The sequence below is a fragment of the Myxine glutinosa genome, chromosome 11 (genome assembly GCF_964187855.1).
Source record: "Myxine glutinosa chromosome 11, kmMyxGlut1.1, whole genome shotgun sequence".
In the NCBI taxonomy this organism is placed as follows: domain Eukaryota; kingdom Metazoa; phylum Chordata; class Myxini; order Myxiniformes; family Myxinidae; genus Myxine; species Myxine glutinosa.
The window spans coordinates 92,461,433-92,479,514 of record NC_136271.1 but is presented as its reverse complement, the minus strand read 5'-3'; the positions used below and the strand labels follow the sequence as shown (position 1 = coordinate 92,479,514).

Below are 18,082 nucleotides of genomic sequence, written 5' to 3'. Positions count from 1 at the left end.
AATTTTATGGTGGTGAGTTGTTTCTAATTTCGTGTTGGTGAGGTGTTTTTAATTTTGTGGCTGTGAGGTGTTTTTAATTTCGTGTTGGTGAGGTGTTTTTAATTTCGTGGCTGTGAGGTGTTTTTAATTTCGTGTTGGTGAGGTGTTTTTAATTTCGTGGCTGTGAGGTGTTTTTAATTTCGTGTTGGTGATGTGTTTTTAATTTCGTGGCTGTGAGGTGTTTTTAATTTCGTGTTGGTGAGGTGTTTTTAATTTCGTGGCTGTGAGGTGTTTTTAATTTCGTGTTGGTGAGGTGTTTTTAATTTCGTGGCTGTCAGGTGTTTTTAATTTTGTGGCTGTGAGGTGTTTTTATTCCGTGGCTGTGAGGTGTTTTCAATTTCGTGGCTGTGTGGTGTTTTTAATTTCGTGGCTGTGAGGTGTTTTTATTCCGTGTTTTATGGCTGTGAGGTGTTTTCAATTTCGTGGCTGTGAGGTGTTTTTAATTTTGTGGCTGTGAGGTGTTTTTAATTTCGTGTTGGTGAGGTGTTTTTAATTTCGTGGCTGTCAGGTGTTTTTAATTTTGTGGCTGTGAGGTGTTTTTATTCCGTGTTTTATGGCTGTGAGGTGTTTTTAATTTCGTGGCTGTGAGGTGTTTTTAATTTCGTGGCTGTGTGGTGTTTTTAATTTCGTGGCTGTGAGGTGTTTTTAATTTCGTGGCTGTGTGGTGTTTTTAATTTCGTGGCTGTGTGGTGTTTTTAATTTCGTGGCTGTGAGGTGTTTTTAATTTCGTGGCTGTGTGGTGTTTTTAATTTCGTGGCTGTGTGGTGTTTTTAATTTCGTGGCTGTGAGGTGTTTTTAATTTCGTGGCTGTGTGGTGTTTTTAATTTCGTGGCTGTGAGGTGTTTTTAATTTCGTGGTGGTGAGTTGTTTCTAATTTTGTGTTGGTGAGTTGTTTTTAATTTTGTGGCTGTGAGGTGTTTTTAATTTCGTGGCTGTGTGGTGTTTTTAATTTCGTGGCTGTGAGGTGTTTTTAATTTCGTGGCTGTGTGGTGTTTTTAATTTCGTGGCTGTGTGGTGTTTTTAATTTCGTGGCTGTGTGGTGTTTTTAATTTCGTGGCTGTGAGGTGTTTTTAATTTTGTGGTGGTGAGTCGTTTCTAATTTCGTGGTGGTGAGTTGTTTTTAATTTTGTGGCTGTGAGGTGTTTTTAATTTCGTGGTGGTGAGTTGTTTTTAATTTTGTGGCTGTGAGGTGTTTTTAATTTTGTGGCTGTGAGGTGTTTTTAATTTCGTGTTGGTGAGGTGTTTTTAATTTTGTGGCTGTGAGGTGTTTTTAATTTCGTGGCTGTGAGGTGTTTTTAATTTCGTGGCTGTGAGGTGTTTTTAATTTCGTGGTGGTGAGTTGTTTTTAATTTTGTGGCTGTGAGGTGTTTTTAATTTCGTGTTGGTGAGGTGTTTTTAATTTTGTGGCTGTGAGGTGTTTTTAATTTTGTGGCTGTGAGGTGTTTTTAATTTCGTGGCTGTGAGTTGTTTAATTTTGTGGCTGTGAGGTGTTTTTAATTTAGTTGCTGTGAGGTGTTTTTAATTTTGTGGCTGAGAGTCGTTTTGAATTACGTGGTGGTGAGGTGTAATCGTCCCAAACTTCCAGTCTGCAACTACCCCTCTCGTATGTATGTGCTGAACGGTTCTTTTTTGAATTTTATATATTTTTTCAACCGAAATCTTCAACCTAAATTTCCTATAAAAATGTAATATCACAATCACAACAAATACATTTGTGCAAAATAATTGTTTGAATTATGATTGGTGTAAATCATGACAACACAGCAACTCAGGTACAGTCATCATCCTCAGCTAAAATAAGCCCGTGCCTCAGTAACGACGTTTGGTGAGGCAGCGCAGCGAGCCGAGGCAAGCTAGTGCAAGTGAACGCTCCCCCCCCCCCCCCCCCCACCCCTCCTCCCTTCCCCCTCCACTTCTACCTTTCTTTTCTTTTTACCTCCACCATCTGGAATAGACCAAGGTTGTTTTCACCGCTGTCAGTTTGTTTGCGTGCAGGATATCACAAAAAGTTTTTGGCGGATTTCGATGAAATCTGTTGGGCAGGCTGAGTGTGTGACATGGACGAATTTATTTTAATTTTGTGAAAATCCGATTCCGGATCCAGATAGGAGAATTATTGATTTTCTAAAGTGATTCTTCTCCATTGAGTGATAGGGCAACAACGATATATCGCATGATATTTCAAAAAGTTGTGGATGGATTCGGCCGAAATTTGGTGGGCAGGTTCAGTGTGTGACAAGGAAGAATTGATTCGATTTTGGTGAAAATCCGATTCCGGATCCAGATAGGAGAATTATTGATTTTCTAAAGTGATTCTTCTCCATTGAGTGATAGGGCAACAACGATATATCGCATGATATTTCAAAAAGTTGTAGATGGATTCGGCCGAAATTTGGTCGGCAGGTTCAGTGTGTGACAAGGAAGAATTGATTCGATTTTGGTGAAGATCCAAATACGGATCCAGATATGAGAATTTTTTAAAGTGAATCTTCACCATGGAGCGATTTCTAAAAACGATATACAGTATATATTAGTATATATATGGATATATATATGGATGGCCCCTCACACATAAGTACATACAGTCACATGAAAAAGTAAGTACACCCCATGTAAAGTTTTGACTTTTTCAACATATTTCAACATACAGCTATTTGATCTTCATTTCAACAATATTGATAGATAAAGGTGATATAACATAACAAATATCATGAAACATTTACATTTTGTAGTCCATTGTATAATTTAAATAAACATCAATGCAAATTTCGCATGTGGAAAAAGTAAGTACACCGTACATTTATCACGACTTCAAATACCTAAAATTAGATGCAGGTGCACCAGCTCAGGTGCAAATGATTAGAACATCATCAGAGAGGATCTTGGAGGAACCTATCTTATTTAAACCTCAGACATTTAGTTTGGTTTGCTCTTTGTTGTTGAAGTGTGTGGCGTCACCATGCCTAGATCAAAAGAGCTCTCTGAGGCCTTCAGAAAGAAGGTTATAGATGCCTACGAGTCTGGGAAGGGATTTAAAAAGATCTCCAAACAATTTGAAATCAATCATTCAACTTTCCGGAATATCATCTACAAGTGGAGAAGATTCCAAACAACTGCCAACTTGTTCAGGCCAGGCCGCCCCAGCAAGTTCAGCCCGAGAGCAGACCGCAAGATGCTGAAATGCAAGAGATGCTGAAAGAAGTCTCGAAGAATCCCAGAATGTCATCACGGGACCTGCAGGTAGCTCTTGCCACCGTTGATGTCAAAGTGCACGAGTCTACCATTAGAAAGAGGCTGCACAAATTTGATCTACATGGGAGGTGTGCCAGGAGGAAACCTTTGCTGTCCAGAAAGAACATCAGGGCAAGACTAAAGTTTGCCAATGAACACCTCGGCAAAGACCAGCACTTCTGGAACAATGTGCTCTGGAGAGATGAGTCAAAGGTAGAGCTATTTGGCCACAGTACCAGAAGACATGTTTGGCGAAAACCAAAGACAGCATTTGACCACAAGAACCTGATACCAACTGTAAAGCATGGTGGTGGAAATATTATGGTTTGGGGCAGCTTTGCTGCATCAGGGCCTGGGCAGCTCACCATCATAGAATCCACTATGAATTCTTCATTGTACCAGAGGGTGCTTGAGAATAATGTGAGGCCATCTGTCGGAAAGTTGAAGCTCAACCGAAGGTGGACCTTGCAACATGACAATGACCCTAAACATACCAGTAAATCCACCAAGGAATGGCTGAAAAGAAAGAAATGGAGGGTTCTGGAATGGCCAAGTCAACACCCGGATCTAAACCCCATCGAGATGTTGTGGGGGGATTTGAAACGAGCTGTGCACGCAAATGTGCATGCTGTGCAACAATTTTTTGTTGAATAAATTATTGCGGTCAATTTTTCATTGTTTTTTGTTCAATTAGATCACCTTTATCTGTCGATACTGTTTAAATGAAGATCAAATATTGATATGTCCACATATGTTAAAAAGATTTTTTAAACATTTCATGGGGTGTACTTACTTTTTCCACATGCGAAATTTGCATTTATGTTTATTTAAATTATACAATGGACTACAAAATGTAAATGTTTCATGATATTTGTTATATTATATCACCTTTATCTGTCAATATTGTTGAAATGAAGATCAAATATCTGTATGTTGAAATATGTTGAAAAAGTCAAAACCTTACATGGGGTGTACTTACTTTTTCACGTGACTGTATATGGGAGATTGTGGTGATTTGTATTACTAGAGCTTGAAGTCACAGGTTGAAAGTTATCAGATTCATTTGTGATATATATATTTTTACAATATTGTGCATGCGGTATTCTCAAAATCGATCAATGTTATTAACACACTGTAGCCAATACGATTTCTGTTTGCACCATAAAAAATGAAAAAGCACTTTGCATAATGATGCGAAAATTATTTGTTATGAGCAGATAATATTCTTCGTTTGTCGGTTTAAATAACGTGTTAAAATACTCTTGTGAAAGGTAATATTTCCATGGTCTTAAAAAAAACAACACTTGGAGTCACTCCTTACCCTCGACAGAGGCCCTCTTGGGAAGAATGGTGACCGCGCCCTCTGCCACATCCTGCACATTCCTGATTGGTGCATTCTTTGCGCCCCAGCTATCAGAGGCAAGCCAAAGAAATTGATTTGTTTGATTCTGTTCTTTCGCTGCTCCCAAAAGCATCCTTTTGGGGGATGGAGAGGAGAGGGAGAGATGGGGATGGAGAGGGAGAGGGAGAGACAGGGAGAGAGAGAGGGGGTGAGGAAGAGAGGGGGGGGGGGGGGGAGAGAGAGAGAGAAATAAATAAATAAATGAATGAATAAATGAATGAATGAATGAATGGCATGGCATGGCATATATGACTGACTTTTGAACAAGAGAAACTGTTTGTGGAGATCTGACATTTTCCCCTCGGTATAATAAAATGGAATCCTATGAAAATGAAGGCGACGCAAGAAACCGAGTGTTTCTTTTCGAATGGTTTCCTTTGGCCTATGTTTCTCGACATTGAGTAATCCTCTGTTGAAATTGGATGTAAAGCAGCACATTACTCGCACTGTTTCCTAACCCTAAGCACACAGAGTATTTATTTGCAGAAAAAATGAATTTAATGTAAATTTAAAAGTTTAATAATTGGAAGGTATGGGGTGAGCAAAGGGCAATTGTATGAGCTAGCACTTTACATTTTATACCAAAAATCCTCCAAATTTGCAACTTGGTGCCAACTCATAGTTCATTTTATATGGAGGTGAAAAATATTTATTACTCGCAGAAGTACCCGGCATTGCCGGGCGGGGGAGGGGAGGGAAGGGGGAAGGGGAGGGGAGGGGAACAGGGGGGAGGGGAGGAGAGGGGGGGAGGGGAGAGGGAGGGGGGGATGGGAGGGGGAGGGGGGAGGGGGAGGGGGGAAAGGGAGGGGGAGCGGGAGGGAGGGGGAGGAGGGAAGGGGAGGGGGGAGGGGGAGGGGAGGAGAAGGGGGAGGTATGGGAGGGGGAGAGGAGTGGGAGGGTGGGGGGGAGGGGGGAGGGGGAGGGGAGGAGAAGGGGAGGGGGGAGGGGGAGGGGAGGAGAAGGGGGAGGTATGGGAGGGGGAGAGGAGTGGGAGGGTGGGGGGGAGGGGGGAGGGGGAGGGGAGGGGGAGGGTAGGAGGGGGGTAGGGGGAGGGGAGGGGAGGGGAACGGGGGGGAGGGGAGGGGAACGGGGGGGAGGGGAGGAGAGAGGGGAGGGGGAGGGGTAGGGGTGGGGGGAGGGGGAGGGGTAGGGGAGGGGGGAGGGGGAGGGGGAAAGGGAGGGGCATGGGGGAAAGGGAGGGGGAGGGGAGGGGAGGGGGAGGGGAGGGGAAAGGGGAGGGGGAGGGGAGGGGAAAGGGGAGGGGGGAAGGGGAGAGGGTAGGGTGGAGGGGGAAGGGAGGGGGAAGGGTAGGGGGAGGGGGGAAAGGGAGGGGGAGGGAGGGGAGGAGGGAAGGGGAGGGGAGGGATATAGATGGTTACTGGCAATATTGATCACATCCACAAATGATGTAATCCACACCATTTATGTACTTTACATAACGTTAATAGGAATACATGGCCGTGTAGATGGGAAATACAGTTTGTTTGAAATAAATCACAAATATCAGATGAAAGTGACCATAAACCTATGTGGTGTGAATGAAAATGTTCTTCGCTGAAATGTGGAAAAACTGAATTACGTGCGAACGCATAACTGTGAGATTATGGCGGCCAAGTTGGAACATCACGTGATCCTCGCAGAAGTTTTATATGGAGGTGAAAAATATTTATTATGGCATCAGAGTGATGAAAATAACCTTGATTGTAATGGCAATATTATGAAAAGCTGAAGAAGAAGAGCACACATCTGACAGGCTGAACAGTTTATGATTTGTCTCCCACCGATAGGTCAGATCTCGATCCGACATGAACCCAAATCGAGTCGGCTTCTTCTTGTCACTTACCCGACTCATCCACCTAGTTTTGTCCCAACTCGTCCACAACGTTTTTAAACATCATGTTATGCATCGCATTTAACCCGATCTCTCAATGGTGAAGAATAGCTTAAAATTAAATAATTGTTGTAGCCGAATCCAAATTGAGATCTTCACCAAAATCGAAACGATTAGTCCTCGTCACACACACAACGTGTCCACCAAGTTTCGTCAAAATCCGTCCACAACTTTTTGAGATATCCTGCTATATATCGTTTTTGCCCGATTGCTCAATGGTGAAGAATCACTTTAAAATTATATAAACCAGATCCGGATCTTTACCAAAATCTACTCATTTTGTCCGTGTCACATTTGCAACCTGTCCACCAAATTTCGTCTGAATCCCTCCACAACTTTTTGAGATATCCTGTTCACAAACACACAAGCAGACAAACAGACAAACGGACAGACAAAAGTGAAAACATAAACAACGAGAGAGTTCAAAGAACACGTTGCACCACACAGTATTGAGAAAAAAAACACATGGGATTGTATTATAACTTAGACATGGGATTGTATTATAACTTAGACATGGGATTGTATTATAACTTAGACATGGGATTGTATTATAACTTAGACATGGGATTGTATTATAACTTAGACATGGGATTGTATTATAACTTAGACATGCGATTGTATTACAACTTAGACATGGGATTGTATTATAACTTAGACATGGGATTGTATTATAACTTAGACATGGGATTGTATTATAACTTAGACATGGGATTGTATTGTAACTTAGACATGGGATTGCACTATAACTTAGACATGGGATTGTATTATAACTTAGACATGGGATTGTATTATAACTTAGACATGGGATTGTATTATAACTTAGACATGGGATTGTATTATAACTTAGACATGGGATTGTATTATAACTTAGACATGGGATTGTATTATAACTTAGACATGGGATTGTATTATAACTTAGACATGGAATTGTATTGTAACTTAGACATGGATTGTATTGTAACTTAGACATGGGATTGTATTGTAACTTAGACATGGGATTGCATTGTAACTTAGACATGGGATTGTATTATAACTTAGACATGGGATTGTATTATAACTTAGACATGGGATTGTATTATAACTTAGACATGGGATTGTATTATAACTTAGACATGCGATTGTATTGTAACTTAGACATGGGATTGTATTGTAACTTAGACATGGGATTGCACTATAACTTAGACATGGGATTGTATTGTAACTTAGACATGGGATTGCACTATAACTTAGACATGGGATTGTATTGTAACTTAGACATGGGATTGCACTATAACTTAGACATGGGATTGTATTATAACTTAGACATGGGATTGTATTGTAACTTAGACATGGGATTGTATTGTAACTTAGACATGGGATTGCATTGTAACTTAGACATGGGATTGTATTGTAACTTAGACATGGGATTGTATTGTAACTTAGACATGGGATTGTATTATAACTTAGACATGGGATTGTATTATAACTTAGACATGGGATTGTATTATAACTTAGACATGGGATTGTATTGTAACTTAGACATGCGATTGTATTGTAACTTAGACATGCGATTGTATTACAACTTAGACATGGGATTGTATTATAACTTAGACATGGGATTGTATTATAACTTAGACATGGGATTGTATTATAACTTAGACATGCGATTGTATTGTAACTTAGACATGGGATTGTATTGTAACTTAGACATGGGATTGCACTATAACTTAGACATGGGATTGTATTGTAACTTAGACATGGGATTGCACTATAACTTAGACATGGGATTGTATTGTAACTTAGACATGGGATTGCACTATAACTTAGACATGGGATTGTATTATAACTTAGACATGGGATTGTATTGTAACTTAGACATGGGATTGTATTGTAACTTAGACATGGGATTGCATTGTAACTTAGACATGGGATTGTATTGTAACTTAGACATGGGATTGTATTGTAACTTAGACATGGGATTGTATTATAACTTAGACATGCGATTGTATTGTAACTTAGACATGGGATTGTATTGTAACTTAGACATGGGATTGCACTATAACGTAGACATGGGATTGTATTAGAACTTAGACATGGGATTGTATTGTAACTTAGACATGGGATTGTATTGTAACTTAGACATGGGATTGCATTGTAACTTAGACATGGAATTGTATTGTAACTTAGACATGGATTGTATTGTAACTTAGACATGGGATTGTATTGTAACTTAGACATGGGATTGCATTGTAACTTAGACATGGGATTGTATTGTAACTTAGACATGGGATTGTATTATAACTTAGACATGGGATTGTATTGTAACTTACACATGGGATTGTATTGTAACTTACACATGGGATTGCATTGTAACTTAGACATGGGATTGTATTGTAACTTAGACATGGGATTGTATTGTAACTTATACATGGGACTGTATTATAACTTAGACATGCGATTGTATTGTAACTTAGACATGGGACTTTATTGTAACTTAGACATGGGATTGTATTATAACTTAGACATGGGATTGTATTGTAACTTAGACATGGGATTGTATTATAACTTAGACATGGGATTGTATTGTAACTTACACATGGGATTGTATTGTAACTTACACATGGGATTGTATTGTAACTTGGACATGGGATTGCATTGTAACTTAGACATGGGATTGTATTATAACTTAGACATGGGATTGTATTGTAACTTACACATGGGATTGTATTGTAACTTACACATGGGATTGTATTGTAACTTACACATGGGATTGTATTGTAACTTAGACATGGGATTGTATTGTAACTTAGACATGGGATTGTATTGTAACTTAGACATGGGATTGTATTATAACTTAGACATGGGATTGTATTATAACTTAGACATGGGATTGTATTATAACTTAGACATGGGGTTGTATTATAACTTAGACATGGGATTGTATTGTAACTTAGACATGGGACTTTATGGTAACTTAGACATGCGATTGTATTGTAACTTAGACATGGGATTGCACTATAACGTAGACATGGGATTGTATTAGAACTTAGACATGGGATTGTATTGTAACTTAGACATGGGATTGCATTGTAACTTAGACATGGGATTGTATTATAACTTAGACATGGGATTGTATTGTAACTTACACATGGGATTGTATTGTAACTTACACATGGGATTGTATTGTAACTTAGACATGGGATTTTATTGTAACTTAGACATGGGATTGTATTGTAACTTAGACATGGGATTGTATTGTAACTTAGACATGGGATTGTATTGTAACTTAGACATGGAATTGTATTGTAACTTAGACATGAGATTGTATTATAACTTAGACATGCGATTGTATTGTAACTTAGACATGGGATTGTATTGTAACTTAGACATGGGATTGCACTATAACTTAGACATGGGATTGTATTGTAACTTAGACATGGGATTGTATTGTAACTTAGACATGGGATTGTATTGTAACTTAGACATGGGATTGCACTATAACTTAGACATGGGATTGTATTGTAACTTAGACATGGGATTGCACTATAACTTAGACATGGGATTGTGTTGTAACTTAGACATGGGATTGCACTATAACTTAGACATGGGATTGTATTATAACTTAGACATGGGATTGTATTGTAACTTAGACATGGGATTGTATTGTAACTTAGACATGGGATTGCATTGTAACTTAGACATGGGATTGTATTGTAACTTAGACATGGGATTGTATTGTAACTTAGACATGGGATTGTATTATAACTTAGACATGCGATTGTATTGTAACTTAGACATGGGATTGTATTGTAACTTAGACATGGGATTGCACTATAACGTAGACATGGGATTGTATTAGAACTTAGACATGGGATTGTATTGTAACTTAGACATGGGATTGTATTGTAACTTAGACATGGGATTGCATTGTAACTTAGACATGGAATTGTATTGTAACTTAGACATGGATTGTATTGTAACTTAGACATGGGATTGTATTGTAACTTAGACATGGGATTGCATTGTAACTTAGACATGGGATTGTATTGTAACTTAGACATGGGATTGTATTATAACTTAGACATGGGATTGTATTGTAACTTACACATGGGATTGTATTGTAACTTACACATGGGATTGCATTGTAACTTAGACATGGGATTGTATTATAACTTAGACATGGGATTGTATTGTAACTTACACATGGGATTGTATTGTAACTTACACATGGGATTGTATTGTAACTTAGACATGGGATTGTATTGTAACTTAGACATGGGATTGTATTATAACTTAGACATGGGATTGTATTATAACTTAGACATGGGATTGTATTATAACTTAGACATGGGGTTGTATTATAACTTAGACATGGGATTGTATTGTAACTTAGACATGGGACTTTATGGTAACTTAGACATGCGATTGTATTGTAACTTAGACATGGGATTTTATTGTAACTTAGACATGGGATTGTATTGTAACTTAGACATGGGATTGTATTGTAACTTAGACATGGGATTGTATTGTAACTTAGACATGGAATTGTATTGTAACTTAGACATGAGATTGTATTATAACTTAGACATGCGATTGTATTGTAACTTAGACATGGGATTGTATTATAACTTAGACATGGGATTGTATTATAACTTAGACATGGGATTGTATTGTAACTTAGACATGGGATTGTATTGTAACTTAGACATGCGATTGTATTGTAACTTAGACATGGGATTGTATTGTAACTTAGACATGGGATTGTATTGTAACTTAGACATGTGATTGTATTGTAACTTAGACATGGGATTGTATTGTAACTTAGACATGGAATTGTATTGTAACTTAGACATGGGATTGTATTGTAACTTAGACATGGGATTGTATTGTAACTTAGACATGGGATTGTATTGTAACTTAGACATGGAATTGTATTGTAACTTAGACATGAGATTGTATTATAACTTAGACATGCGATTGTATTGTAACTTAGACATGGGATTGTATTATAACTTACACATGGGATTGAATTGCAACTTACACATGGGACTTATTGTAACTTAGACATGGGATTGTATTGTAACTTATACATGGGACTTTATTGTAACTTAGACATGGGACTTATTGTAACTTAGACATGGGACTTATTGTAACTTAGACATGGGATTGTATTGTAACTTAGACATGGGATTGTATTGTAACTTAGACATGGAATTGTATTGTAACTTAGACATGGGATTGTATTGTAACTTAGACATGGGATTGTATTGTAACTTAGACATGGGATTGTATTGTAACTTAGACATGGAACTTTATTGTAACTTAGACATGGGATTGTATTGTAACTTAGACATGGGACTTCATTATAACTTAGACATGGGACTTTATTGTAACTTACACATGCGACATATTGTAACTTACACATGGGATTGTATTGTAACTTAGACATGGAATTGTATTGTAACTTAGACATGTGACTTCATTGTAACTTAGACATGGGACTTTATTGTAACTTAGAGATGGGACTTTATTGTAACTTTGACATGGGATTGTATTGTAACTTAGACATGGGATTGTATTGTAACTTAGACATGGGACTTATTGTAACTTAGACATGGGATTGTATTGTAACTTATACATGGGACTTTATTGTAACTTAGACATGGGACTTATTGTAACTTAGACATGGGACTTATTGTAACTTAGACATGGGATTGTATTGTAACTTAGACATGGGATTGTATTGTAACTTAGGCATGGAATTGTATTGTAACTTAGACATGGGACTTTATTGTAACTTAGACATGGGATTGTATTGTAACTTAGACATGGGACTTTAATGTAACTTAAACATGGGACTTTATTGTAACTTAGACATGGGATTGTATTGTAACTTAGACATGGGACTTTATTGTAACTTAAACATGGAATTGTATTGTAACTTAGACATGGGAGTTTATTGTAACTTAGACATGGGATTGTATTGTAACTTAGACATGGGACTTTATGGTAACTTAAACATGGGACTTTATGGTAACTTACACATGGGATTGTATTGTAACTTAGACATGGGATTGTATTGTAACTTAGACATGGGATTGTATTGTAACTTAGACATGGGATTGTATTGTAACTTAAACATGGGACTTTATGGTAACTTACACATGGGATTGTATTGTAACTTAGACATGGGATTGTATTGTAACTTAGACATGGGACTTTATTGGAACCTAGACATGGGACTTTATTGGAACTGTTACGTGCTCCTCCCCAACCCCCTGGTCACGGTGTACCTCCGAGCCCCGAGAGGAGTCACGGCGGAAAAATATGTTACTCTGTGTCAAAAACACTAGTGAAACCACACCAATGGTTATCAACAAACAAATATTGTATTAAAAATCACACCAGAATAACGATACAACAATAATAGCAATCAACAATACAATCAACACATCTTATGATGGTACCATCAGCTAGGGTAAGATAACTCACTGTGCTCCAAGTGAGTGAAAAAGAACACTCCCCAATGTCTCTGTAGCTCAAAGGTGATCCCCTCCAGCGAGCGTCAGAGCGATATCGAATCGAAACCCGAACCCCGTTCAGATGACGGGCTCAGTCACACCGCCAAAACAGCACAAAAGGCGTAGGCGGCCGAAGCGGCGCAAAAAGTCATGTGGTCCAAAACCGCGTAAGGCAAACTCACGGAGGAATGGGAAATCCAAAGGCGCCCTCCAGGTATGAACGTTCACGGTTCAGTCGGCGAACCGGAAATTAATCTTCAAACTCCGCGTTGCACACACACACACACATCCCAGATAGACGTAGGAATGGTGAAAAAGGCTGACGGGAAACAAAGACCTTTTGCGATGAGCAAAGCGCGAGTGTCAAAATGGCCGATGGCTCGTATTTGAGTCGCAACGACCCGGCGATGATTCTTCAGAATCCCAACGCCAAACCTGACCACGCAGGTTTATCAATCCCAGTGATAACACCTATCGCAGGAATTCCTTTCAAGGAAACTCAAAGTTCACTCGCGACTTTCGTTCGACAACGCTTGCTCCGGAGTTTGAAGCGACCAGCTTCTTGTCCGACTTTTGTCCCGCCTTCTTTTCTCTCTCTTATTCTTCTTCGTCTTCCGGTTCCCGATCCGGTTTCCTGTTTCATTTAACATTAACCTTTTTACCTTTTGACAATAATAATGGCTATTTCCCTCAAACAATCATAATAATAATACATAGAACCAGAAATGTTTCAAGTGGATGAAAACCACAACACCGGAAGTGAAGAATCCGTAACACTTCCCCCCTCAAGAAAAAAAGTTTGAACAGAGTGAAAACTTTCTTTGAAGGCAAAACTCTCCCAACAAACAAAACTAAACTCACACCCTAATCATCAATTCCCGTGAGCAACGATAATCAATATTTCCCCAAAATAAAGCAACAAAACTTCAAACAACCTTCAGAGATTTCCAAAGTTAATTCACTCTGGACAAAGCATCAGCAACGACATTGTCCCTGCCCTTTACATGCTCAATTTCCCAGTTGACTCCTGCAAAGCCAAACTCCATCTCATCAACCTCTGATTTTTATTTTTAGTTTCTTTTGAATGAAGGTTAAGGGGTTGTGATCAAAAATCCAAAGTCCAGCAAATCTATAGCACTTTTTCCGGGAGGCCGAGCTGAGACCCAGGTTCCATGGTGGTTGGGTGGTGAGGCCTGGAAGTATTCACTACATGGATGCCTTTAGGAACGTGGAGTTCACGGTTCATCCGTGTAGGAAAGTTCACTACATGGATGCCTTTAGGAACGTGGAACTCACGGTTAATCTGTGTAGGAATCTTGGCTCGGCTGCTCCGCACCATTCAGTGTTTCAACTCTTCCTAACTTTCATAATAATCACGGTTGGACCGCTTGTCGCTGTAGTCACGTGAATAGAGGTCTCCTTCTCGGCCACTACCCTGATAATCATCCCTTCGGGAGCTGCCGTAACTCTGGGATCCTCCATAGTAATATCGACTGTGGCCACCACCAAAACTACTACTCCCACCCCGGGAGCCATAGCCACCCCTGAAACTACCTCCACGTTTTCCTCCTCTGTAGCCCCCTCGACGCCTATGGCCTGCCTTCTCTACTGTTATGGTCCGACCATCCAAATCCTTGCCATTCAAATCCTTTTCTGCATCTTTGGCGTCCTTTGTGTTTTCAAATGTGACAAAGCCAAATCCTCTTGACTTTTTCGTCTCCCTGTCTTTTATCAGCAGCACTTCCAAGAGCGGTCCATATTTGCCGAAGACAGAATCCAGAACATCTTCCCTTGTGTTGAAGTTCAGTCCACCTACAAAGAGCTTGCCAACATTGCTTCCATCCGTGACTTGTGTGTGCTGACACTTAGTTTCAGGATACTTCCTCTTCTCTTCAGGGCACTTCCTACCCATAGCAAGAGTCGCGGTACAGGATGGAAAGATACCCGGAATCTCCTGCTCTACCTGTGCGGTGTTATTTTCCATACTAGGCTTTTCAACAAACATCGGGTTACGAGAAACTTGACCACCGGCCAAATCATTCCCGACAACAAAAGATACTCCCTCTACAGGAAGAGTGGCTTGTAAACCTACGTTGACTGGTCCTGACACCAAATCAGACTGCAAATGGATGACATGAAGTGGGGCTTTAACATAGCCACCAACCCCTGTAAACGAACACTGACACCAGTTGCCGTCTTCTCTGACAATGGCAAAATGCCCTCAAGCATCAAAGATTGATGTGCTCCTGTGTCCCTCAATATCCTAACAGGCCTCTGGTTAGTCAAGTCTCCATCCATTGACACAAACCCCCCTGAAATAAAAGGTTTGTAACCCTCTTGAACACGGTCGTTCTGTGATGCCGTAACTTTGGCATGGGAACCTTCACAAGGCACTGTCCTCCGAGGACGATTTCTCGCATTTGCCAATGCATTCGGAGTTGTACTAGTCTGACTCCGCTCCTGATTTTTCCTTTTCAGGGCATAACATTGGGACATCAAATGTCCAGGTTTCTTGCAGAAAGCGCAAGTCGGCCTGGAGGAAAAACTCGTGGTCTGCCTCGGGCCCCCCGGAAGATAAGTCTTTCTTGGAACTGTAGTCTTCTGATCCCTAAAAGTCGCGGTATCAGATTTGTCCCCATAGTCATCTCTAGGCCGCCTCCACGAATATTTGTTCTCCGCCCTTGATTTACCATAACTCCCCCTGGCTAACTCGAGGCGGGAAGTTAGGCTTGTGGAACCCCATCCTGTGTGTCAAGGCATAGTCATCTGCCACGGTTGCTGCCTCATACAACTTTGGTACTTTTCTCTCATCCAGATGTACTTTAATGTCCGCGTGGACACACTGTTTGAATTCCTCCAACAAGATCAATTGTCGTAACAGGTTGAAATCTTTACCAACCTCCTTCGAGTCACACCACCGATCAAACATGGTTTCCTTCATTCTGGCAAACTCCACATGGGTCTCACTCTCCCTCTTCCTGGCATTCCGGAATTTTTGCCGGTAAGCTTCAAGGACCAATTCATAGGCTTTGAGAATGGCTTTCTTCACTTCCTCATAATCTGTACATGTGTCAATCGGTGAAGCCGAAAATATATCTTGAGCTTTACCCACCAGAACACTTTGAACTAACATATTCCAGGACTCCACAGGCCATTTTAGCATTTGAGCCACTTTCTCAAAATGTAAAAAAAAACTTGGCTACCTCCTTTTCATTGAAGGGTGGAACCAGCCTCACATGCCGACTAACATCCCATGTGTTCTGACTAGTTGTCGAACCAACCGGCATGGATGCTACCTCTCCCCGTTCTCTCCTTAACTCCAGCTCTTTGAATTTAATTTCCTTCTGAAGCTCCATGTCACGTTCCTTTAACTCCCTTTCAGCTCTTCTCTCCTCTGCTCTTTCCTTTTCTCTGCTTTCTTCGAGTTCCCTTTCAATTCTCCTTTCCTCTATTCTTCTCTCCTCGAGTTCTCCTTCCTGTTCTGCTCTTTCCTTTTCTGTTCTTTCTTCGAGTTCCCTTTCAGTTCTCCTTTCCTCTGCTCTTCTTTCCTCGAGTTCTCGTTCCTGTTCTATTCTTTTTTCCTCAAGTTCTCGTTCCAGTTTTACTCTTTCCTTTTCTGCCTTCCTTTCCTCTGCTTTTAACCTTTCCTGGCTCTGCAGTTGCATCTCCAGTTTCCGGAGCTCCACATTTTCTTTTTCTTCGGGTAACCAATCCAAGGCTACCTCTTTCCATGTTCCCTGTCCCACCAGAGATTCTACCACCAATGTCTGCATCTCTGCTTTCTTCATATTAACTCGGACCTCCAAGTTAAAATGTCTGGCCAATATCAAAAGTTCTGATTTTTTTTAACGCTTGGAACTGTGCCTCACTAGGGGACGCCGCAAACTTTTCTGCATCAAACACCATGGTGACTATCCGTTAGCACCTGTTAACCTTCACACAAAAATTTTCCAATTTTTTTTTTTTTGAAAAATTTGGGAATACAACAACAACATGCATTTTAAGGCCATTTTCCCTGCTAGAGCGGGGGTTAGCCTTGCGGTCCCCATGACAATCTTCTCCATCTTGCCCTATTTTCTGCATCTCTCCTTGTTAACCACCTTGCCCGCATTTCTTCTTCCACCATCTTTAGCCAAGTCTTTCTTGGTCTTCCCCGTCCTCTACTTCCTTCTACATTCATTTCCATCACTCTTCTCAACCAGCCACTTTCATCCTTCCTCAACACATGACCAAACCATCTCAACCAGTTCCTCTTCACAGCATCAATCACAGGCTCTATTCCCATCATTTTTCGCAATTCATCATTTGTCTTCCTCTCTGTCAACGATACTCCGCACATCCATCGAACCATTCGCATTTCCACCCTTTCCAACCTTCGTTGCTGCTCTACGTTCATTACCCATGTCTCACTCCCATAAATCATAACACTTCTCACACATGCAGCATACACCTTTCCCTTCAGCTTCAACGACACTCCCCTCCTCATCAGCACGCCACTCAATTCCCGAAACTTCTTCCATGCACATCTCACTGTAGCAACCGTTGCCGAGTCTGATCCACCTTCTCCATTCAGCATGTCTCCGAGGTAGCAAAATGTTTTCACACCTTCCAGCTTCACGCCGTCTCCAAGATCCAACTCAACATTTCCTCCATCTGCAGCTCCCTCTGTGCACACCTTACATTTGAATGTAGCTGCCACACTGGTTAATGACCCTCTCAGACCTCTACATTTTTGATGAACCCACTCAGCGCACATTGTACATTGAATGGAGTTCACTCGGACACCCTTCCTGCACACAGCACAGGGCCACTTCCCAGTTCTTTCCACCTCACCACATGCTTTACCACTTGCCATCACCTTCGTCTTTCCGATATTCACCTTCAGACCTTTTGTCTCCATACATTCCTTCCACTTGTTCATATTTTCCTTCAGTCCATCCATACTTTCCGCAATCAACACCAGATCATCTGCATCCAACAACTCCCACGGTAAACCCTCCTTTACGTTCTGAGCCAGCA

The 18,082-nt window shown here is 40.5% G+C and overlaps 1 protein-coding gene across 1 annotated transcript in view; it reads right to left on the bottom strand.

Annotated features, from left to right (window-relative positions):
* The window catches only part of LOC137437132 (metabotropic glutamate receptor 8-like), a 342,009-nt gene that overhangs the window by 195,655 nt on the left and 128,272 nt on the right, over positions 1–18,082 (bottom strand). The window contains exon 3 of the mRNA XM_078786862.1: positions 4,585–4,746. Coding sequence (XP_078642988.1) covers positions 4,585–4,746 — 162 coding nt within the window. The remainder of the gene's footprint in view (positions 1–4,584; positions 4,747–18,082) is intronic.